Source organism: Camelus bactrianus, chromosome 10 (genome assembly GCF_048773025.1).
Source record: "Camelus bactrianus isolate YW-2024 breed Bactrian camel chromosome 10, ASM4877302v1, whole genome shotgun sequence".
Classification (NCBI taxonomy): domain Eukaryota; kingdom Metazoa; phylum Chordata; class Mammalia; order Artiodactyla; family Camelidae; genus Camelus; species Camelus bactrianus.
Genome location: NC_133548.1, coordinates 2,453,430 through 2,475,587, shown reverse-complemented (window position 1 = coordinate 2,475,587; position 22,158 = coordinate 2,453,430). Strand labels below are relative to the sequence as shown.

Genomic DNA, 22,158 nt, shown 5'->3' with positions numbered 1-22,158 from the left:
ACCCCCTGGTCTTTGCTGGAAAACTGCAATGTGTCCTGGCCCCTCCTCTGCCTCCTTGGAGCAGCCCCACAGAGAGGCCTGAGAGGCTCCCCCCGGGCTCAGTGCCCTCAGAAAGATTGCCGAGTGCAACATGATTCTGTTTTTAGGTTGTGCTTTGTTTGTTTGTTTGTTTGTTTTCAGTCAACAGTGATGTGAAGGTCTGAGTCCCACATTTATAAAACTGGCTGGACCCCCTGGACCTGCTCAGGTCTAATCCCAGATGCACTGGACCCCCTGAGGCTGGACTGCTGTCACGCCTGACCCCCTCATGACTTGGAGGGTCCGGCGATCCCCAGCTCGGGGTGGGCAGTCCAGGCACGTGGGTCAGGCCCTCAGTCTCGGGCCCCAGGAGCACCCCAGGAGCTGCTATTCAATTACTGACACGTCTGTCTGACACAGGAGGCCCAGCCTTGCCCCAGAACCGCAGGGCTCTGCCCGGCAGCTTCCCGCCTGGACCCTGCCTGATCCAACAAAGGAAAGGGAAGTGTCTGGGTCCCAGAGGACTTCCCCTCCGACTTGGCCGGGTGCTGCCAAACTCGAACGCGTCCACTCCCACCACCGGCGGAGAAGGTTTCCATTGTCCTGCGTGTTCCCTGGAACTTGGGCTTGACATTTTGTTTCCTAAACAGGAGTGTGAAACCGTGTCCCTTGGGGACTATTGCACCAGTGTATTGTAGCGGTGCTGAAGCAGGCACTGTAACAGCGCCCCCATCGCTGGCGAGGTCGGCGCCTGCTCGCGTCCGTGAGCCGCGCGGCTCCCTTGCTGTGAGCGCCTTGCAAGCCTTGACCCGTTTCCCATCCAACTGCCCTTTTCCTTGTCGACGCTCAGGACCCCTCGTCATCCGCAGTTAATACGCTGATGGGGAGTCTCCCCCGCCTGCAGCTTCACGTACTTCGCATTGGTGGGTTTTGATAAGCAGAAGTGTGTGTGTGTGTGTGTGTTTTAATTATCAGTCCTTTCCTGCGTTTTGCTGGCTTTGTGTGACTTGCCCAATAGATCGCTCATTTTTATCCTGAGGTGATATTTTCCTCTATTTTCTTCTAAAAATGTTAAAGTTTTGCTTTCCACTTTGAGGTCTCCAGTGCAGCTGGGCTCTGCGGGGAGTAAGACGCAGGTCAGGGCTGCTCCTCCCACGAAGATAAGCAGGAGCCCCGCCTTCATTCACGGCACGGCCCCCCTTGCCCACCGGGCGGCCACGCCACCTCCGTCACGTATTCCTTTACTTGAGGGGTCGCCGCTCAGCTGTCCCCCTCCACCGCTCTGTTTTTATTCACTTAAATTTTATTTTGTTTGAATTCTTTATTTTGTTGGGGGGAAGTATTTAGGCTTATTTTTTTGTTTTTTGATGGCGGCACTGGGGATCGAACCCAGGCCCTCGTGCGTGCCAGGCACGTGCTCTACCGCCGAGCTGTCCCCTCCCCCGGTCTTATGTCTATTCCAGCTGCCGCCACACTTTTGATTAACACAAACTTAGAACAAGTCTTGAAGGAACCAGGGGTTCTAAGTCTGCAGTCTAAGATGAAGAACCCAGTGAAGACTCAGCAGCCAGACTGCGGACAAGGACGTGAATGTAGCACTGCCGCTGGTGCCTAAAAGACAGCCCCAGCCACCCCTGCCTGTGCCGCCCGCTGCCCCGCGGGGATGGCCGCCCGCGGGAGGGGCCCAGGGACCGGGGGCAGGTCCACCCTCCAGTTCCAGGCTCTGTCACTGTGTGAGCGACACCCCAACACAGTGTCTGGGGCCTCGTCCAGAAAGACCCAAGTGCTTTCACACTGAATCCGCCACGCGAGGGGGAAGCTCAGGCTACAAGTGGGTGAAGGGGCCCCCACCTGGGGCGGGAATCACCTGGAAGCCTCTTCACTTCAGGTCTGTGCTGGGGCTGGGACACCTGAAAGGCTGGACTTGGCTGGGGCCGTCAACCAGGGTGCCTCACGTGGCCTCTCCAGGTGGCCCAGGCTCCCTCGTAGCACGGACACCTCTTACGTGGTGCCCAGGGCTCCAAGCCAGGTGTCGTAGCGAAGAAGGACGTTGCCTGGCCCTTTATGACCTCACCTTAGGGGTCCCTCCCACGGCAGCACTTCTGCCGTGTTCCGTCGGTCTAAGCCACCTGGATTCAAAGTGGGGGAGTGCAGAAACCACTTCTTGATAAGAGAGGTGTCCAAAAATTGTGCAGCATGTTTGAAACCCACCACACCTCCACGTGGGGTCTTTCTCTAGGTCAGTTGTAGACACAAAATAATTGAGAAGGTGCCTTTTCCCTCCAGGAGGAGGAAGCAAAACTACCAGCGTCTCCCATGGACGCCTTCCTCCGGGATCGCACCTCGCTTGTGGAAGTTACGACACTGCCTTCAGTCCCCTGTGATGGGTAAACAGCAGAAAAGAGGGAGAAATAGACCATGCCATATTGTCTGTATCCCTTAATCGTCGAAGAAAATGGAGCAGATGAATCAAGCTTTCAGAGGAAAACTCTTCTCTTGCTGTAACTCAGATCTCATCAGGCCAGCACCCTGCGTCTCCTGATGGAGTGACCACAGGAAAGAGGAAGTCACGAGCCTCCTGTCTCCTGCCCTGTGGCGTATTATCCAGCAGCACAGTGAGACCCACATCAAGGCGCAGAAGAAGGAGCTGTCACACGTGGGTGGGAGTAGCAGGAACTGCAGCACCAGTCAAGGACCGAGCATCCGGGGCTCCCTGTGCAGCGGACCGAGCTCGCCCAGGCTCCTCAGCCCGGACACACTGCGCTCCCCGCCCCTGGGGAGGGGCCTTCTATTGTGCTGTGTAGGTTAGGGGTTGGGGGTACACAGCCCCCCATCTGCTCCACAGCGGAGCTGAGAAACCACGGCCTGTGCATGCCAGGCAAGGAGCTGAGGGTGAGTTCCATGACGCGGGGCCCAGGTGTAGGGGCCCCGCTGAGAACATGCACTCCAGTCCCTGAGCCCCGAGGCGAGGGCACAGCTCACACATCCCTCCGTTCTCGGATTCCTGTGTGACTGCCAACCTCCTGACCGCCTGGGCAGGTCTGACCCGGCCAAACCCTCGCCCACCAGAAGGTGCTTGCGTGAACGTTCTAGCGCGGTGAAGACCCATTCGAATCTGTTGTCTGGGTCCAGTCACTATTAGGATTGGTAAGTTGATCCCAAATGCACTTACATATGTCACTTAAACAGGAGTCGTACTAATTTGATTCTTGCAATATATAATGTTATCGCTTCTACTCAAAATATACAGACTTCCCAGGAAAGGTCACCGAGAAGCATGCATTCCACAGCTCGGAGGCAGATCAGACCTTGGGAGGGCACCATTCAAGGTGCCGGAAAGTGGAGGTCCCACTGCTGGAAAGACAGTGCCTAGAGGCAGACGCGTGGTGCTACGGGCCGCGGCGGGCCCCCAGTGCCTGGGCATGGCCCAGCCCCCCTAGCTGGGCAGCCGGGCCCCAAGTCCTTCACTGAAATGGGATCACACGAGTCAGGGCAGAGCCCAGCCCTCAGCGAGCCCACGCACCTGCTGACGGCCGTGGGGTCTGATGGTCAGGTGAGAGGCTCGGTGGGGGGAGCGGGGAGACCAGCAGGGGATCCATGAGGGTGGGAGCCGCTGTCGCTGGAGAGATGGTGACATCCCAGCGATTTGCCACGGTCTGGAAGTCTGATTGATAAGAAGAGCTGTGAGGAGGAAATGGGACTGGAGCCCCCAGGAGAGAAGGCAGACCTTACGGGACGTGTGTGTGGTTAATTTTTTGACCCAGCGGAGGCCGCCGCTGACATGTTCCTGAGATCACGCTCGTTCCCGCGACCTGCCGGCCGTCAGCAAAGCTGTGGAGCTGGGTTACGCTTTCAGAAGGTTCGAATGACTCTTTTGTTTTAACCGTGGTGCAGCCAGATTACAATGTTGCGCCAGTTTCTGGTGCACAGCGTCATGTTTCAGTCATACGTGCACTTACATAGATTCCTTTTCATATTCTTTTTCATCATAGGTCACTGCAAGATACTGAATACAGTTCCCTGTGCTCTGCAGAAGAAAGTCGTTGTTATCTATTTTATATGTAGTAGTTAGTATCTGCAAATCTCAAACTCCCAATTTATCCCTTCCCACCCCGTTTCCCCATCCCTGGTAATCATAAGTTTACTTTCTATGTCTGTGAGTCTATGTTTTGCAAATAAGTTCGTTTGTGTCTCTTTTTAAGATTCCATGTATGAGTGATGTCACATGGCATTTTTCTTTCTCTTTCTGGCTTATTTCTCTTAGAATGACGATCTCCAGGTCCATCCATGTTGCTGCAAATGGCATTCTTTCATTCTTTTACATACACGTGTATATATATATACACACCACCACTTCTTTACCGAGTCATCTGCTGATGGACACTTAGGCTGCTTCCGTGTCCTGGCTGCTGTAAACGGTGCTGCTGTGAACGTTGAGGTGCAGGTGTCTTTTCCGAATAGGAGTTCCCTCCGGATACATGCCTGGGTGGCTTTTAACGTTCAGTATTGTTTTTGACGCAGTGACAAGAGCCCGGCGTTTTGGGCCGGAGGAGCCTGGCTCCACCTCTACTGAATGTAACTCCCTGAGCCGCCGGCCTCTGGGAGCCCCTCCCGCTGCCCGTCAAACAGGGGACAGGACCCCACACGGTCTCCCTCCCCGGGGCCTGCTGTGAGGGACAGGGAGCTGAGGGGCTCTGGGAAGACCTCTGTGAATATTCATCGCTTCCACTTTTGCTTTTGAGAAGTAACAGGGCAAAGTGTGCCTGTGCAATTCAGGTGATTTTTCACCCTGACTTTCCTGCCAACCAGTGGCCAAACCAGTGGCTCTGAATAAAGGGGCATAGAGACAGTTTCTCCCAAGTATTTAGTCTGAAAAATGTTCAAAGCCACAGAAAAAGTAAAATAGTACTAAGGACAGGTGACTGTGCCCTTCTCTAGGTTTACTCAAGCTTCAGCTTTTTTGCTTCCCTCCCCCCGCCCTCTGTCCCCTTTGAGAGTGACTTGCAGACGCCCCGATGCATCAGGCGCACTGAGCGCTTCACCGCGTGTCTCCTGACAGCAGGGATGTGCTCCTGTGAGCCGGCCTGCCCGTCACTCTCGGGGGACCTGACCTGGGTACCGTGCTCTCATCAGTGGCACTTCCCCGACAGGCCCCGGAATGCCCCTTCGCAGCTGTCCAGTGACGTCCCTCAATCTGAAATAACCTCTCCACTTTCTCTTCCTTTCACAACACGGACATTTTTGAGGAGCCAGGCCCATCGTTGGGGAAGATTTAAAAAACCCTTGCTGTGTGTTTTTGTTGGCATCTAACCCCGCCTAAAGAATTGCCTTGCGTCCCAGGACTCGGAGCTGCACGACCCACTGGGTCGCGGGGTTGGACCGCATTCTTTTCCATCATTTTATCCTGTGTCTCTCTCCTCTCACTCATGTTAAAAACATCCAGATTGCCTGAAAATCTTGAGCCAGACCCACAGTTCCTCAAAATTAAAATACATCACATGAAAATGGGCTGCCCTACACCCTTGACCTCCCCACCCAGGCGATCCACACTCACCTAGAAGGTTTTCAGATGGACAATGTCATTCATTCCAACTCCAGCCAGGAAATGGAGGCACCAAAGACCAAAACACACTATTTTTTTTAAATTTTATTTTGAATTAGCACATGGCGGCCAGCAGTCTGGGGGTGCTGGGGTGTGTGGGTCTCAGTGACCACCATCTGCTGTTCACCATCTGGGTGTGGGACAATCACAGACACATGGGCCATTTGTTTGGCTAAACACCTTTAAATTGTGCAGTTGAGAAACGTCCACTTGATGGCTTTCCTGTGGTCATTTCCTCAGCCCTGCAGACTGTCACCCTGTGTTTCTGCAGACTGGTGCTCAGCCTGGACTTGGAGGGGTCTGGAATTCATGTGCGTGTGTGTGTGTGTGTGTGTGCCAGCCCCGAGCTCTGAGGACTCCGGGGGCCTGTGTGCAGAGTCGGGCACAGTGGGGGGCAGTGATGGAGAAGACCTCCCCCTCCTTAAGGGCCTGGACTCTCCAGCCTCAGCCCCCAGGGCCTCGGCCTTGTCCCCTCCCCACTTGCTGCTCGAGCAGGACCACACTTGGCACTGAAGCATCTCTGAGGCCCAGCTCCCCTCTGGGGCAGCCCTGGGTCAGGCTGGCCACAGTCCAGGCAGGACCAGCTTCTGTACCTCTCCAGCCAGGGGCTCTTTGAATATTCTGGATACAAGTCTACATTAGATAATCACATCGTGAATATTATCTCCTAGACTGAGGCTCGAATTTTCACTTTCTTAGCTGTGTCCTTCAAAGGACAAAAGATTTGTTTTTTCTTTAGGGGGGGTGGGGTCTCTGCATTTGTTTTATTTTTTTTTAACTTTTTTTACTGAGTTATAGTCATTTTACAATGTTGTATCAAATTCCAGTGTAGAGCACAATTTTTCAGTTATACATGAACATACATATATTCATTGTGACATTTATTTTTCTCTGTGAGCTACCACAAAATCTTGTATACATTTCCCTGTGCTGTACAGTATAATCTTGTTTACCTGTTCTGCATATGCCTGTCAGTATCTACAAATTTTGAAATCCCAGTCTGTCCCTTCCCACCCCCCTTCCCCTTGGCAACCACAAGTTTGTATTCTGTCTTTGAGTCTGTTTCTGTTTTGTATTTCTGTTCTTTTTTTAGATTCTACATATGAGCGATCTCATATGGTATTTTTCTTTCTCTTTCTGGCTTACTTCACTTAGAATGACATTCTCCAGGAACATCCATGTTGCTGCAAATGGCGTTATGTTTATGGCTGAATACTATTCCAGTGTATAAATATACCACCTCTTCTTTATCCAGCCATCCGTTGATGGACATTTAGGCTGTTTCCACGTCTTGGCTGTTGTAAATAGTGCTGCTGTGAACTTTGGGGTGCAGGTGTCTTTTTGAAGTAGGGTTCCTTCTGGATATAAGCCCAGGAGTGGGATTCCTAGGTCATATGGTAAGTCTATTGCTAGTCTTTTGAGGAATCTCCATACTGGTTTCCACAGTGGCTGCACCAGACTGCATCCCCACCAGCAGTGCAGGAGGACTCCCTTCAAAGGACAGAAGATTTTAATTGTGATGAGGCCCAACCTATTTATATCTTCTTTCATGGTTCATGTGTTTTGTGTGTCCAAAGACATCCTTTCATGTTTTCTTCTAGAAGTGTTACAGTTTTTGATTTTACGTCTGTGGCTCAGATCCATTCTGAGTTAGATTTTGCCTTCAAAGTAAGTGTCAAACTTGTTTTGCATATAGACACCTGGCTGTTAACAGACATTCAGTTATTTAATTCCACCACAGCACCTTGAAAAAGATCAGTTGGTCTCATTCATGTAGATGCATTTCTGGGCTCTCTGTTGTGTTCCGTAGATCTCTAGATCTGTTCTTGATTCCGCTAACTTTACAGTAAGCCTTGACACCAGGTTGTGCAAGTCCTCTGACTTTGTTCTTTTTCAAAACTGTTTTGGTTATTCTAGTTTCTTTGAATTGCAATACACATTGTGGAATCAGTTTGACAATTGGTACCCAAAATGCTTGATGGAATTTTGACTAGGAATGCATTGTGTCTGTAGGACAGTTTGAGGAGAATTGGCGTCTTCACGATGTTGAGTCTTCTAACGTGTGAAGACAGTGTGTCTCTACATCGACGACGTCTCTCGCTTCCCCCAGTGCTGCTCTGTGGTTCCCAGCGCACGGAAGCTGTGAGTGTTGGGCACATATGGCCCTAAGTATTCCATGGCTTTGATACTGTTGTGTGTAGGGTTTTTATTTCGATTTCTGCTTGCTCACTGCCAGTAGATGGAGATACAACTGATTTTGTACATTGGCCTCGTCTCCTGGGAACTTGAAAACCACCTTGTGCTTTGGGCAGCTCTTCTGTAGCCTCGCTGGGGTTTTCTATGTCGACAGTCACATTCTCCGTAAATAAAGGGAATTTTACCTCTTCCTTCCTAATATGCATGCCGTTCACTGTTTTTCTTAGCTTACTGCCTTGGCGAGAACTGCCAGAACAATGCTGAGAAGCGGTGAGAGCAGATGTTCTTGCTTTGTTACCAATTCTTGGGAGAGACAATTTAGTCTCTCACTGGCAAGTGGGACTGCAGGTTCCAGGCACAAGTTCTAGTACGCTGAACCAGAACAGGCTTGGAGTCAGACGAGACTGGACCAAACTCTGACTCTGGTACTTGAACTTGTGTGATTGCAAATGGTCTGAAAACCCTCAGGCTCTTTATAAACTGTGAGGTGCTGAGAGGCTGCGCGTTATCCAGTGCAATCACCTCTTACATGGTGATAGTTTTTAAAGTCAGGAAATGAAGCGAAAAGAGCACATCTTCCAACCTCCACTGACACCCCCGCAAAATCACAGCCGCATACCTTGAACCATGATTATGAGACAACGGGGCTAGAACGCAATAACAAAATGAAAACCAAAAAAAAAAAAATCCTTCTTATGAAAATTTTAAAACTCTATTAGACGACTCTTGGGTGAAAAAAGGGAATAAAACCCCAAATTCCAGAATGTCTCAAAAGCGGAAGAGCAGGAAGCTAACGAACAGAACGGCACCCCCGACGCGAGGGCTGTTTGCTGACCCGTTCTGACTTAAAGTCCTTGCAGCTTGTTCTCCCTTTTCTCTGCCCAGCCCCCGTCTCTGCTCGCTGCACCCCCACCCCCGTACGCTCCGCGCCCAGGACAGCCGCCCCGCCAGCCCAGCGGCCGCCAGCCTCGGAGGAGCCGCTCCGCCGGGCGAGGAAGAGGACGGCGCCCAGGGGGCGCCCCGGTGGCCGGAGGGAGCCGTTCTGTTCCGTCTGGTTTCTCCACAAAACCTCGGGACACCAGCCCCAAGGAGGATTCGCAGTCTCCGAGGCGCTGGGTTCCTGCGACGCCCTTTGCCTGGAGAAGCAGTAAAGACGTTCTTTCTGATTTCCCCAAAACGGGGCCTCGGAGGCTCCATTCCACTCTCAGGGTGCAGAGGCCGTGTTTTGGGGCAACAACAATGAAAGCGTTCATACGAGAAGGTCTGAAAGGTATTGTAAGCAGTGTGAAGGGGGGAGTCTGTATTAGTAACATGCGAAAGAATAAAATAAGTGAACTAATTCTTAGCTAAAAAAAAGTAGAAAAAAAGAATAATAAAGTAATTATCAATTAATGAAGGAAAGTACCCGGGGAAAAATAGTAAATACAAAATCAGAAAGAATTTAGAAAAATCAACAAGATTGTACCGTGTATGTAGCACAGGGAACTATATACAGGACCTTGTGGAGGCACACAGCGAAAGAGACTGTGACAATGAATGGATGCATGTTCACATATAACTGAAAAATCGTGCTCTACACTGGAATTTGACATGACATTGTAACATGACTATAACTCAATAAAAAAAAAAGTTTTAAAAATAAATAAATAAATAAAACAAAACAAAACAAAACATCAGGAAGGATTGGAGGTAGCTCAGGTACCGGTGGCAGCACAAATCTGAAACTCCCAGCTCATCCTCCAAGGAAATAAGTTTTAAAAATGCCCCAGAGAGCAGGTGAAGGGACCAAGCCCACCCCTTGACGTAACTAGAAGACAGTGAAACCCAAACTTGGAATTCCCTGTAATCAGCAAATAAACACTGGCCCCGAGAAAGCTGGCTCCCATAGTCCCACCGCAAGCTTCTGTGGACGGAAACGTCTGCCAAGAAACTACACACCAAAGAAAGAAGGGAGCGCCCAGTAAACCTCAGCTTCATCTGCAGCCACCGCCAGGGAGTCCAGCCTCGGTGTGAAAACGCTGGGGACAGCCTGCTGGTGGGTCAGGGCAGTGGCCGGGGGTGTTCAGGTTGCGCTCAGGGTGTGAGGGAGAAGCCTTGGAACCCTTTGACAAGGCACAAAAGAAAGAGTCTTTGGAAATAACGCAGTGGAGTAAAAGGTGCAAGAGGAAAACTTTGGATTCTGCAAGACAAAAGAAAACCAAGAAGCTGAAGGACTGAAAATCTCTTGGGACCCCTCTGGGACCAACTTCCGTTCCAGCAGGGGCGCAGCCGGGGAGTTCGGCTACAGGTGATGCTACAGGAGAGTGTAGCTCACCAGCTACTGAAGAACCAAAAAGGCAGGGGGAAGTGACAGCTGAAAGGGGTCGCCACCAGCCCACCGCAGGACCTACCACCCCGAGGGCTCAGGAGCAAAGGGAAGAGACAAGAGTCATCCAAGTGTGGAAGCTGGGGACCCTCTGAGGAGGGGCCAGTGTTGCAAAGGGAAAACAATGGAGCTGGTTCCTCCAGTGCCAGGAAGACAGCAGACTGGAACCAACCGTCCTGCCCCGTGAAGAGAGCTGTGGGGCAGCGCTGGCCTGGAGCAAGACTGGGAGGTGGAAGACCCACCCTCTTCAGCCCTGTGGTCTCCTCTAGCCCTTGATTAGCTGCCCACAGTCATAGCCAAAAGGCGGTTTGCATAGCCCCAGTGACTACCCCAGCTCCAGCTGCAGCCCCAGCACCAGCCCCAACCCATCCCAGCTCCAGAACCAACCCCAGCCCAAACCCCAGCCCCAGCCCCAGCACATCCCATCACCAGGAAAAGCCCCAGCTCCAGGACCAGCCCGCAACCGAGCCCCATCCCAGCCCCAGCCGAAGCCCCAGACCCAAAACCAGCCCCAACACAGCTCCAGGGCCAGCCCCAGGCCCAGCCACAGGCCCAATCCCAGCTCCAACCCCAGCCCCAGACCCAGTACCAGTCCCAGCCCCAGCCCCAAGCCCAGCCCCAGTCCCAGCCCCAGACCCAATCCCAGCCCCAGCACCTACACCAGCCCCAGCCCCAGTACCAGCCCCAGCACCAGCCCCAAACCCAGCCCAGCCCCAGCACCAACCCCAGCTCCAGGCCCAGCCCCAGCACCAGCCTCAGCCCAAGTCACAACCCCAGCCCCAGACGCAAAACCAGCCACAGACACAACCCCAGCCCCAGGCACAAACACCAGCCCCAGGCCAGCCACATCCCCAGCCCAGTCCCAGCCCCAGACCCAGCCCTAGCCTCAGCCCCAGGCACAATCAGAGCCCCACCTTCAGGCCCTGCCCCAGTCCAAACCCCAGGCCCAATCCCAGCCCTAGGCCCAGCCCCAGCCCCAGCTCCAGCCCCATCCCCAGCCCAGTCCTAGCGCCAGCACCAGCCCCAGGCATTACCCCAGCTCCAGACCCAACCCCATCATCAGCACCAGCCCCAGCCCCAGACCAGCTCCAGGACCAGCCACAATACCAGCCCCAGCCCCAGCCCCAGCCCTGTCCCTGCCCTGACCCAGCCCCAGCCCCAGCCCCAGCCCCAGCCCCAACCTTATCCCTAATCCCAGCCCTACACCCAACCCCAGCCACAGCCCTAGTCAGAACCCCTGTCCCAGACTCAACCCCAGCCCAGTCCCATACCCAGCCCCAGCCCCATCACCAGCACCAGCTCCAGACCCATCCCAGCCCCAGGCCCAACCCCAACCACAGTCCCTACCCCATTCCCAGCCCCAACCCCAGCTTTAGCCCCAGACCAGCTTCAGGACCAGCCACAACCCAAGCCCCAGCCCCAGCCCCAACTCCAGCTCTAGCCCAAGCTCCAGGACCAGCCATAGTTCCAGCAGCAGCCCCAGCCCAAACCCCAGCCCCAATCCCAGCCCCAGCCCCAGGCCCAACCCTAGCCCCAACCCCAGCTCCAGGACCAGCCCCAGCCCCAGCCCCAGCCCCAACCCCAGCCCTAGCCTCTTCCCCCACCTCTAGCCCCAGCTCCAGGACCAGCCACATCCCCAAGCCCAGCCCTAGCCACAGTCTGAGTCACAGCCCCAGCCCCAGCCCCAGCAGAACAAAGTAGCAGGAAGGATGAGTCTGGAGTTGAGAGACAAAGTCTCAATGTATCCTGACTAATATATTTTAAAGAGATAAACAATAAGGCCCTACGTGCAGCCCGGGGAACTGTATTCAACACCTTGTAACGGCCTGTGATGAAAAAGAGCAAGACAAGAAGTGTATTTACGTGTATGTGTGTATGACTGAAGCACCGTGCTGTCCGCCAGAAACAAACAGAGCGCTGGAAACCAACTATACTTCAATTTAAGAAAAGGATTTGAAAAAGAATAAAATATAAATTCTCCACTGAAAAAGCACAGTAAATGTCCTGGCTGAGAACCAGGCCCACACTGCACTGCTGTCCTGTCTCTGAGTGCGACCCCGTGTTGTGCTTGTGGTGAGGGTACCTGTGCACACAGGGCGCGCCGAAATCCTTAAAGGTGAAGCGCGTGTGCCAGGAACTTGAACCTATGGGGTTCGAGGAAGAGGCAGGTAAGAGACAGGCAGGTGGGCAGAAAGCCCCAGTGTGGGGATGTTAACCTGTAGTAAATCTTGTGCCGCTCTTGCCAATGTCCTGTAGGTTGGGAAAGTCTCAACAAAGATGGGGAAACAGGTGGACCATGGGCAGGACTCACGTCCCAGAACAGCAGGGTCGGGGCGAGGGAGCTGGTCTCCGCTAACACACTTAACTCGATGCCCATCCCAAGGTGGCGGCAGCCCCAGGCCTGTGGTTTCACCCTGGTCAAATAGGAGACGTCCGGGGAGTGAGGGTTTGACCAGAGAGAGTGAGCAGGACCCGCAGGGAGACCAGCACTGCTGTTCTCAGAGCCCTCCCAAGGCCGTGCCGTCCCCAGCACCCTGGCCCCCGGCCTCCTCCTTTGCATTGGACCTTCCTATCCTTGAAGGGCGCAGAGGAGGAGATTTTCAGCACAGCCTTAGGGTGGGAGCAGGCCACTCACATCAGTGTGGGGGTCTCTGCTCGGCACCCTCCACCACCTCCACCCTCGTCCACAGCTTCCAGTCCCTCCCAGGGGACAAGAGAACCAGCTGTCACCAAAGTGGGAGGTGCCCTGAGCCAGTCTCTGGATAGAAGCAACGTTCCAGCCCATCTCCCTCCGCCCCACAAGGAGAGACCTCAGTCGCCAAGTGTTCGGGACAACCAACACGGCCAGGTAACCAAAGGTGGAAGGATGGGCCCAGGTAGTCAGAAGTGACAGGATGGGGCCAGGTAACCACAAGCGATGGGCTGGGGCCAGCAGCCCTTTGGCGGAGGGTGAATTTGGGTGGCTTTGCTGGTCTCACCCACCCCGCAGCAGCAGCAAGAAAAGAAGCAGGGTGGGGGCCTGGCTCTCTGCCGCCATCCTTGATCAGCCAGGAAGAGGGTGGGAACCCAAGGAAATGTGCGTCTGGCCTGAGCCCACATCCTAGGATGACAGGAAGGTGAGTTCTCCCTGCTCCCCCGGGCAGGGCCGGTGAGGGACTGGGAAGCCCCCCAGGAGCCAGGGGTGTGCGTTTTCATTAACCTCCTGGTCCTCCGCGAATCCATCCTCCAAGAATCCATCCTCCAAGGATGGGAGGCTGAAATGCGTTAGACTTTGCCGAGGCAATCCCTGGGTCTTCCACTTCGAGTTCTCAGGGTCCCAAGGGGTCTCATTTCGCTGGATTACTGGCAAAGCTGGGACGAAGAACACGGCTCTGACTGAGGGCCCACTGGATTTGGGCAGCCTCCCAGACCTAAGCCCTGGATTGTGGGCAGACAGGCGGGATGGTTGCAGCCTCCTCAGGCACACCGGAGACACCCCAGCCACTGACCGCAGCGGGGACGGGGCACGAAGGAGGGAGAGGAGGGCCCCCACCCAGCCTCACTGTCAGACAAGCCCCTCTTCTCTCCACAGGGGAAGGGTAAGGGACAGGGAAGGGGAAGGCTGGAGCCCTCCCCACTGCCCCAGCAGGGACATGGCAAGGTCTGAGGGAGGTTCCCTGGGGTCTTGACCTTGGCCACGTGGAAAGACCTCAAGAGTGAAGAGCTGCTGTAAGATGATGACAAATGTGACACCAGGGCTACTGCAGGCTATCCCTCCGAGGCTGGGCCACCCATCAGACGCACGTGAGGTACCCGGCACTCTGACTGTAGACAAGACTTGTTCTGAGGATCAAAAGCACCACGAAAAACAGGGAGGCGCAGGGCCCTGGGCCTGGTCCTTCCTGCTGGTCCCCGCCGGCCCTGGCCTGGGAGGACATTGGCCGTCTCGGGAGACTGGGGCTCTGTGGTGGAAGCCTTTCTGCTTTGTGCCTTGGATACGAAAGGCAGGCTGGGGTCAGGCAATCCAGGCGGAAATGGGAGAGGTGTCTCCCTCTGTGGGGTCTCGGCCCTACTACCGGTCACCAGCCAACCCTTGGCGAGCCCACCTCCTCAGATGTGGGGAGGGCTGAGGGCACAAGTCCCCAGAACTCAGGCATCATTGCCATGGCAGGGGCTTCCTGAGCCCCTTGGGTTTCCCCACCCCAACTTCCCACCCTGCCTGATGACAGAGAGAACCCAGACCGACGCAGCACCCTGGACAGCGCCCAAGAGGGGGCGGCTTCGGGCCTCAGGGTCTGTCCTTCACCCAAATTCCCTGTGGGGCGGGCTGCTGGAGATGGACTGTCCTCTGATGCTCAGCTCCAGCATCTCCAGGCTCCCCTCAGCCATCTGCCTCCCAGATGTGGCCTGTGTCAGCTTCATCTTCCTCAGCCGCCACAAGGTGGCCATTGTCCGAAACCTAGTGCATGACCAGCGGGACTGCCTGCCCTCCATCCAGAATGGCCTGACCACACTGAGGTTCTTCTGCTCGGTGCTGGGTGTGAGTCTCCCCACGGCCATCACCTTGGAGCAGCGACTGGACACCCTCTTCCTCGCCAGGGACCCGTGCTGCCGGATGTGTCATCGGACCACTGCGTGTGCACCCTCCCCTGGGCCCTCTGCCTGCAGGGGCGCCTGCCCGGCTCCCCAGGGAGCACGGCACCTGCGCGGCCCCATGTGTGGGGCCCGCCTGCCCGGCACAGCAGGTGGAGTGCAGCTTCCCCACCTTGGGTCCTGCTTGCTGTCCTCCTCTTCTTCCGCACCTTCTGGCTGTACCGGAAACTAAGCCAGCACGTCCTCCCTAACTCCCACCTCTGCAGCTCGTCTCGTTCTGCCCGGGCTGAGCACACCCCTCAGGCTGGTCCTCCAGCAGGCGGAGGCCAAACGGGGGCCTGGGAGAGTCCTCCCACAGGGCCATCCTTGGAGAAGTGACCGCCCATGACCACCTGCAAAGCCAGACCTCAGCCTGTGTCCCGAGTCAGGCGGGGAGGGGAGGCAGCTCAGGGGCAGCCAGAGTCAGGGCCCACCAGAGCCCCCACCTCCAGGACCCCAGAACCCTTGGGGCTGTTCTGGCCACGACAGTGTTCCTGTGAACAGGCTTGGGCAGCTGAATGTTCCCGGGAAGGGTGTGGGACAGGCCCTGCTCCCCAGGGGCCAAGGAAGACAGCCTGCCGCCCCCCGCCTCACCCCAGCTCAGACACAAGCTGTAAAGTATCATTTGTTCTCATCGTGTGAGGCCAGCTCACGCCTCGGCTATTCAATTATCTCAGAAATGGCGTAAACACCACAAAAACATTCAACCTAAAATAAGAGATCCACTTGAGTTTTATGTCTCTCTCTCTTCTTTTTTTCATGAATTGCACGATTCTTCCAGAGCCCCTGGGCTCCCACCTCTGAAACACGCCCCCCCCCGCCCTCTGTCTGGGCGGGAGCCCGGCTGCAGGGGTCTGTCCTTGCAGCTCGGTGGGCTGCGGGATTTCCGCTCGTGGGATCCTGGGCCGAGCTGGCTTATTTTACGAAGGGCTGTCTTGAGAGAAAAGGCCTAATTCTTTCAAACCCTCTTTACCACCATTTGAACAAACGATAAAGGTAGGAAAAACCAGCATATGCCAAGTCTGTGCCAGTCGTTGGACACAGGATGGAGCAGGTAACGTGAGTGACATCACGTAACCTTCCAGACCAGATCCACATCAGAGGCAGTGGGGCCGGGTGCCTGCCAAGGGGGCCTGGTTTCCTGGGCGTGCGGAGCTCCCAACCCAGGATACTCTGCCCACCTGGGGGCAGGAGGAGTGAGGCAGCCCCGCGGGAGCCCCTCCCCACGCAAGACCCCGAGTAGGAATGGGGAGGGAGAAGGGAGGCAGAAAGTGCAGCCTCCGACCCTGGCCACTCTCCCCCAGCAGGTCACAGCGCCTGCCTGTACCAGCCCGTCCTTTATTTTCTGTGTTTCTGATGCCCTCACTTCTGGGGCCTCCTGCCCCTGCAGGGACTGCCCCTCCCAGGGTTAGCCAGTTCCTAGGGAGAGCCAACCGCTGCTTGCAGCCTGCTTTGCAAATGCAAACCTACCCACCACCTCCCCCATGGGGCTCTTGCATTCAGGGCCACCATCTCCTGCTCTGATCAGCCCAGAGCAGGTCCAGGCAGCTGGTGTGTGTGTGTGTGTGTGTGAACACCCCTGTGTCCCAGAACCCCCTCAGATGATTCAAACCAGCGAAACCTAAGCCTGCAGCTCCACCTCACTGGTTGCTTCCTGTGGAAACCACATAAAGGCTCCTGCCCACACGGCCCCCTCCCCCGGCTTCCTGACAGGACTGGAGCTGCCCTGCTGTGGTCCCAGTGGTGTGCCCCTCCCCTGGGGAACACGCTACCCACTTACGACAACCGTCCCACCTGCTGGCTTGGCCAGTGACGCCTGCGCTGAAGACACAGCCTTCTGCAGACAAGCCCACAGCCCGGGATACTCCGCTGCCGGGAGTGGGGGACCCTCCTCTGGTCCCCAGGCTGCCCCTGGGCCACCTCATGTCCCCCATCTGGGTCTCAGAATCAGGCGATTTTGCTCTGAAGGTCAGATGGGACGGTGGCCGTGGAAGCCATGTGAGCGGGAACGGGCCTCCCTGCCCCACCCCCGAGCCCCCCCCCGCCCTATTCCCTTTCCCTAAGTTCTTCCCGACACAGGCTCTTCCCTGAGTCCCCAGGACCCACCCAAGATGTGACAAAACCTGGGCCCAGCCTGCAGACATGGACACAGACAGAGGAGCGCTGGCCTGCCGGGGGCCGCGGGGCTGGGTTTAGGCCCCCTGGGCGAAGTTGCTCACTTCGTCATAGGTCAGAAATGGCTGAACACCAGCCACGTGGTGCAGCCAAGCCCCGCTCTGGCAGGCTGGGCTCGGACACAGGCCCCCGGCCATGAAACAGGCCGCGAGGACTCGTCCACACGAATGCACTTGGTGTTTTGGATGACAGCGCGAGGCTGGGGTTCAACCCTGGCTTCCGAGGGTAGCGTAACAGCCTGTGGCTCTGAGAATCGTGCTGTGGCTTCAGGGAAAGACAGTAGGGGTGGCACAGAGATGCCGTCACGCTGCTGGCCTGGCGGGGACCCCCACCACACACTCAGGTCTGCTATTCACTGTGCCTCGGTTTCCCTGTCTGGCCACCTCAGAGCTGGTTGTGCCAGAAACGAGCTGCTTGTGGAGAGCACATGGCACCCAGCCAGCACTGTGTCCATGTCCTGGGGTGGCCAACACGAAGTCCCCAGACCGGACGGCTCAGAACAGCAGGCACTTCTTCTCTCACGGTCCAGAGGCCAGAGTCTGAAATCAAGGTGTCCCAGGGCCATGCTCCCTCCGAAGGTTCCGGGTGGGGGGGGGGTCTTCCCGCCTCTTCCAGCTTCTGGGGCTCCAGGCGTCCCTGGGCTCGTGGCCCTGCCCCTCCAGTCTCTGCCTCTGTCCTCACGTGGCCCCTCCTCTGTGTGCCCCTCCTCTCCTGTCTCTTATAAGGACACTTGTCCACGTGTTTAGGGTCTACTCAGCATTGTCTCGTCTCAGACCCTCCCTCCTGCAAAGACCTTTCTTCCCAGCGAGGTTCTGGGTGGCAGGGCCCTGCAGAAAGAAACCGGGTCCCTGGGCCTGTAGGTCATGCAGCTGCTCACTCCTTAAAGCCACGTGCAGGAGTGTGGGGGCTGGGGAGCTGGCGGGCCTCGGCGGGAGGCACAGGGTAGGCACTTGTGAAGCAGAAGGCAGGCCCCAGCCAAGCCCACTTGAAAACCGTTAGGACCAACAGCATCTCGACACATAACTTCTGACTTGCGCTGAGTCCCTGGGACGGCAGAGCAGCCCATGGAAAAGGCAAGTCCTTAACAGACCCAGCGCAGGGCGTGGAGCTCTGTGGAACAAAATTTGGAAAAGCATTTTAACCCCAAAGAATCCATTGGCAGCTGGGACCCCAGGATCTGAGGCCAGCAGGTGGACAGTAAGGGGTGGGTTTTTGGGAAAGGGGCTAACATCTGCCTCCCCAGACCTCCCACAGCAGCAGGATCCAGCCTCCAGCCAGGCAGTGAGCTCTCCATGGATGCTCAGGCCAAGGAGAGGGGAAACTGAGGCACAGGAGGGCCAGGTCATTCTCCCAAGGCCACACGGCCAGACTCCTGGCTCACAGGCACCTCTCCCACAAACCAGGGGACACTGGAGCAGACGTGGCCTCTGAAGCACCACCTGGAGGTGTGGCCCAGGGCCCCGGGACATGGGACCCCCAGCCTGCCCTCTAGGCACCTCGTGTGCTGAGGAGGGAGGGAAGAGTGGCCCACACAGAAGACATTTCCGTCTGAGCTCACTGCTGAAAACAGGAGCACCCCTCCCACTTCCAGGGAACTGGCCAAGTGCCCGGGTCCAGCCAGCCGAGCCCCAGGGGACACGAGAGGATTTAGGCCCAGGGAGGAGCCCCAGGCGGGCAGTGAGCACAGCTGAGAGGCGCCCGGGCAGCAGGTGAGAAGGCCCAGCGTCCCTGCACCTGTCCCACCTGCTCCACCCAGGCCTGGCTCTGGACACCCCGAGGACATCTGGGCTCCCGTGGGGCAGGACGATGTGGGGCTGGGAGGTGGGCGTGAGGCCGGCGAAGCAGACTGGAGGAGGGTGTTATTTAAAAGCTGGCACTCTGGATCTTTGCATGTACTGGCAGGTGTTCCCATTCTGAGAGCAGTGAGGACAGCCCGCCCGGCGAGCCCCTCCTCCACTCCTCCCTCCACCTCCTTCCAGAGCCCCCTCCCCCAGCACAGCCCCAGCGCTGGCCCTCCCCCTCCCCCTGACTCAGACAGCCCCTCCCCGTGCCTCGGGGGAACAGGCCCAGAGCAGGGTGTCGGTGCAGTCACCCCATGACACCAGAGGCCATCCCGGCTCTCTGGGCCCCAAGAGCCACTGTCACCATGTGCCTGTACAAGAAAAGGCTCGGGGGGCAAAGGCAAGACCCCCTCACCCCCCAGGGACAAGGACAGCCACAGAGGAGGGGACCAGCGAGGACTCTCAGGTGTGAGGCTGGGAGGCTCAGAGAGGCTGTGGACGGTTCCGGGGCCTTCAAGGAGTCAGGACCTGGGTAAGTGGGGAGGGGGCGAGGGTGGTCCAGGCAGAGGCACAGCCCAGCCAAGGTGGGACTGTGAGAAGAACCCAAGGTGTGTAGGGGGCTCCCCCTCTGTCTGTCTGTCTGTCTGTCCATGTGTCTCTCACTGGGTATGTCTGTCTCTCAGTCTCTGCCTGTCTGTCTGTCTCTCCCCCCACTCCTAACCCTGGGGACAGGGCTCTGATGGCCCCCACATGGGTCCCGGGGGGCGGGCTGCCCTGGCTTCCCCGTGAGGGGTCCCTGTCCCCTTGGAGCAGAGCAGGGCTCTCGGGCCTCTCGCTTTTCCAGAGAGGCCAGCAGCACACACATGTGTAGGCGTCTCCCCGGAGGACCCAGGACCCTGTCACCAAAGTCCCCACCCCTCCTGGGCTTCCAGAGAAGCCCACGCCCGAGTCCCAGGGCTGAAGCCCTGCGGGGGCCACAGAGCAGACAGGCCTGGGGTGTCCCTTCCCTCACCCTCCCCGCCCCCCGCTGCCCCCCCCCAGGACCTCTCCCCGCCCCTTCTTCAGGCCGGTGCAGGACAGTGTGCGTGGGGCCATCAAGGACCCTGCCCAGCGGAGCCTCTGGGGGTGGCCCAGCAGGAGTGCGGTCCAGGCCCTCCAGGGCGGGAAGCCACGTGTGGGTCCCTGATGGAGGAGGCCCCGCACACGCGTCCATCCACGCAAGCGCCCGCCTTGCCTGAGAGACCCAACCTCTTCGACATCATGCCCTGGTGCCTGGCCTTGTCAGTCTCTGCAGTCACCCTCACCTCCCAGCCCCGGGCGGGCCGCCCACCTGGCCCGCGTCGTCATCACATCTTAGCGAATCCTCCTTTTATGAGAAGGTCCTGAGGCCCGAAGGGCTGGACCTGAGCCAGGAAGGGGCCCGAGCTGGAGGCGCGTCTACCTGGCTGCACCAGCACGGCAGCGCCTTCCCGCGCGGGGACTCCGGCAGCAGCGTCTGTCCCCTCCTTCCAGGGTCCCTCCGGCCGCCCGTGAGCCAGCCAGCATGTTGGGGCTCTGGAGGACCTTCAACAGTGTGGTTTCCTACATCACCCTTGCCGTCAGCCTTGGGGAGCTGGTAGGGAATGGGCTGGTCCTCTGGCACCTCGGCTTCCACATGAAGAAGGGCCCCTTCTCCGTCTATGTCCTCCACCTGACCACTGCCGACTTCCTGTTCCTGGGCTGCCAGGTGGCCGTCTGGGCCGTGCAGGCCGCCCTGGGCGGCCAGGGCGGCCTCTACCTCACCGTCCCCTTCGTGGCCTTCTCCGTGGGGCTCTGGCTGTTGGCGGCCTTCAGCGCCGAGCGCTGCCTCTCCGACATCTTCCCCACCTGCTACCAGGGCTGCCGCCCCAGACACACAGCAGGCATCGTCTGTGGCCTGATCTGGGCCCTCACCCCGCTGACCGTGCTGCTGCCCGCCAATGCCTGCGGCCAGCTGCCGGGCGGCACGCGCCTGCAGACCTGCCCGTGGTTCCACACAGCCAGTGTCGCGTGGCTGCTGACCCTGGCCTGCGGGGCCTCCGTGGCCGGGCTGGTCCTCTTCATCTGGGTGGCCTGCTGCTCCCAGCGGCAGCGCCCCCAGTTCTACGGTGTCGTCCTGGGCTCCGTGCTCCTGTTCTTCTTCTGCGGCCTCTCCTACATCTTGTACTGGATCCTGAGCAGCAGCCTGGACCTCCTGCTGTCCTGGGTCCCCATGCAGTCCTTTTTACGCCAACCGTACTCGCTCTCCCCACTGCCCACGCTCCTGGCCTGCATCCATTGCAGCTCCAAGCCACTCATCTACTTCACGACAGGCCGGCAGCCAGGCAAGCGAGAGCCACTGCGGGAGGCTCTCCAGCGGTCCCTGGGGGAGGGGGCCCCGCTGGGGGCCGGGGAAGTGTCTCTGCCCATGGGCCGCATGTAGAGGCCTCCCGGGCCCTCCCTGACCCCTCACCAGACCCTCCAGGACAATGTCGTCCCTGCCCCAACCCTAGCTCAGTTGCCCTGGGGATCCAAGGGCTGGGGACAGAGTGAGAGCTGCAGTCCTGGTCCCCCCATGCCCAGCCCGCGGGGGCCGGGGAAGCCTGAGGATGAGACCAGATACACGGCAGGCAAACCGGGAGACCCCAGGACAGGCACCTGTGGGCAGAGCCCTCATCCCCAGCTCCTGCCTCCTCTCCTGCCACCAACTGGGGGCCGGGGTGGAGGGGAGGCAGCCCCCTAAGGCCCCGTGGGGGGTTGGGTGGATCAGAACCCAGGCTCTGGCTGGGCCAGGGGCTGTCCTCACTGGGGCTGCGCTGAGCCTCTTCCTACAGGCTTCTCCCCCTGCCCCAGCTGCCCAGTGACCCCACCCAGGGCCTGCCCAGCAGTCTCTCCACGGGCCACCAGATGGCGCTGCTTCCTCACCAAATGCACCAAAAGTGCACCAGCAGAAGAGGGTTCACGGGCTCAGCCCTTCCAGCCCCGCCGCCCACACCGGGGCTCCTGGATACCTGCTGCCTGGAGGGCATTCTTGCCCCTCCATTCCATCTTCAACTTCCCCTCCTCCCAGAATCCTCCACCCGTCGCCCCCACCCATCCTTGCCCACCCCTGCAGACCCTGCCAGGCCAGTGTTTGCCCTCCCTTGGGGCTTTCCTTGTGAGGGAGGGAGGGAGGGAGGCGGGTGGGGAGGGAGGGGACAGAGGTAACTGAAGCCATTCCTTTTAATTTTCAAAGCACAAATCATTTTATATGTTTCTGATGATTAAAAAAGAAACAGTTCATAGCCATCGTCAAGACTTTCAAGCCCTACAGAAAATATTTAAGAGATAAATCACCAGAACTCTTTGGACTCAAAGGAAGACATTTTGGGGGTAGAACCCTCCGATCATGTTTGCTTTTTAATAGAGGCCCG

The 22,158-nt window shown here is 57.5% G+C and overlaps 1 protein-coding gene and 1 long non-coding RNA gene across 3 annotated transcripts; both read left to right on the top strand.

The window, feature by feature from the left end:
• The first annotated feature begins 775 nt into the window (after nt 1–775).
• Nucleotides 776–5,521, top strand: LOC141578931 (uncharacterized). The gene is made up of 3 exons (XR_012509844.1): nt 776–941; nt 2,305–3,165; nt 3,269–5,521. It is a non-coding gene; the product is annotated as an uncharacterized LOC141578931 (long non-coding RNA).
• A 13,118-nt stretch (nt 5,522–18,639) lies between these two features.
• On the top strand, nt 18,640–21,910 carry MRGPRG (MAS related GPR family member G). Of its 2 annotated transcripts, XM_045517766.2 has the most exons (3): nt 18,640–18,676; nt 19,171–19,280; nt 20,261–21,910. In XM_045517766.2, the coding sequence occupies exon 3, from the start codon at nt 20,292–20,294 to the stop codon at nt 21,186–21,188; it is 897 nt and encodes a 298-aa protein (XP_045373722.1). In that variant the 5' UTR covers nt 18,640–18,676; nt 19,171–19,280; nt 20,261–20,291; the 3' UTR covers nt 21,189–21,910. The 2 variants fall into 2 exon arrangements, with proteins under 2 accessions (XP_045373722.1, XP_010955104.2); XM_010956802.3 differs by lacking the exon at nt 18,640–18,676 and having other exon boundaries at nt 18,694–19,280.
• The last annotated feature ends 248 nt before the right edge of the window (nt 21,911–22,158 follow it).

Bases quoted from the DNA above. Each gene is read 5' to 3' on its own strand.
- MRGPRG (XM_010956802.3), top strand. From the start codon at position 19,063: ATGACACCAGAGGCCATCCCGGCTCTCTGGGCCCCAAGAGCCACTGTC. The intron at 19,281-20,260 runs GTAAGTGGGGAG...CCCTCCTTCCAG, and splicing joins TTCAAGGAGTCAGGACCTGG to GGTCCCTCCGGCCGCCCGTG.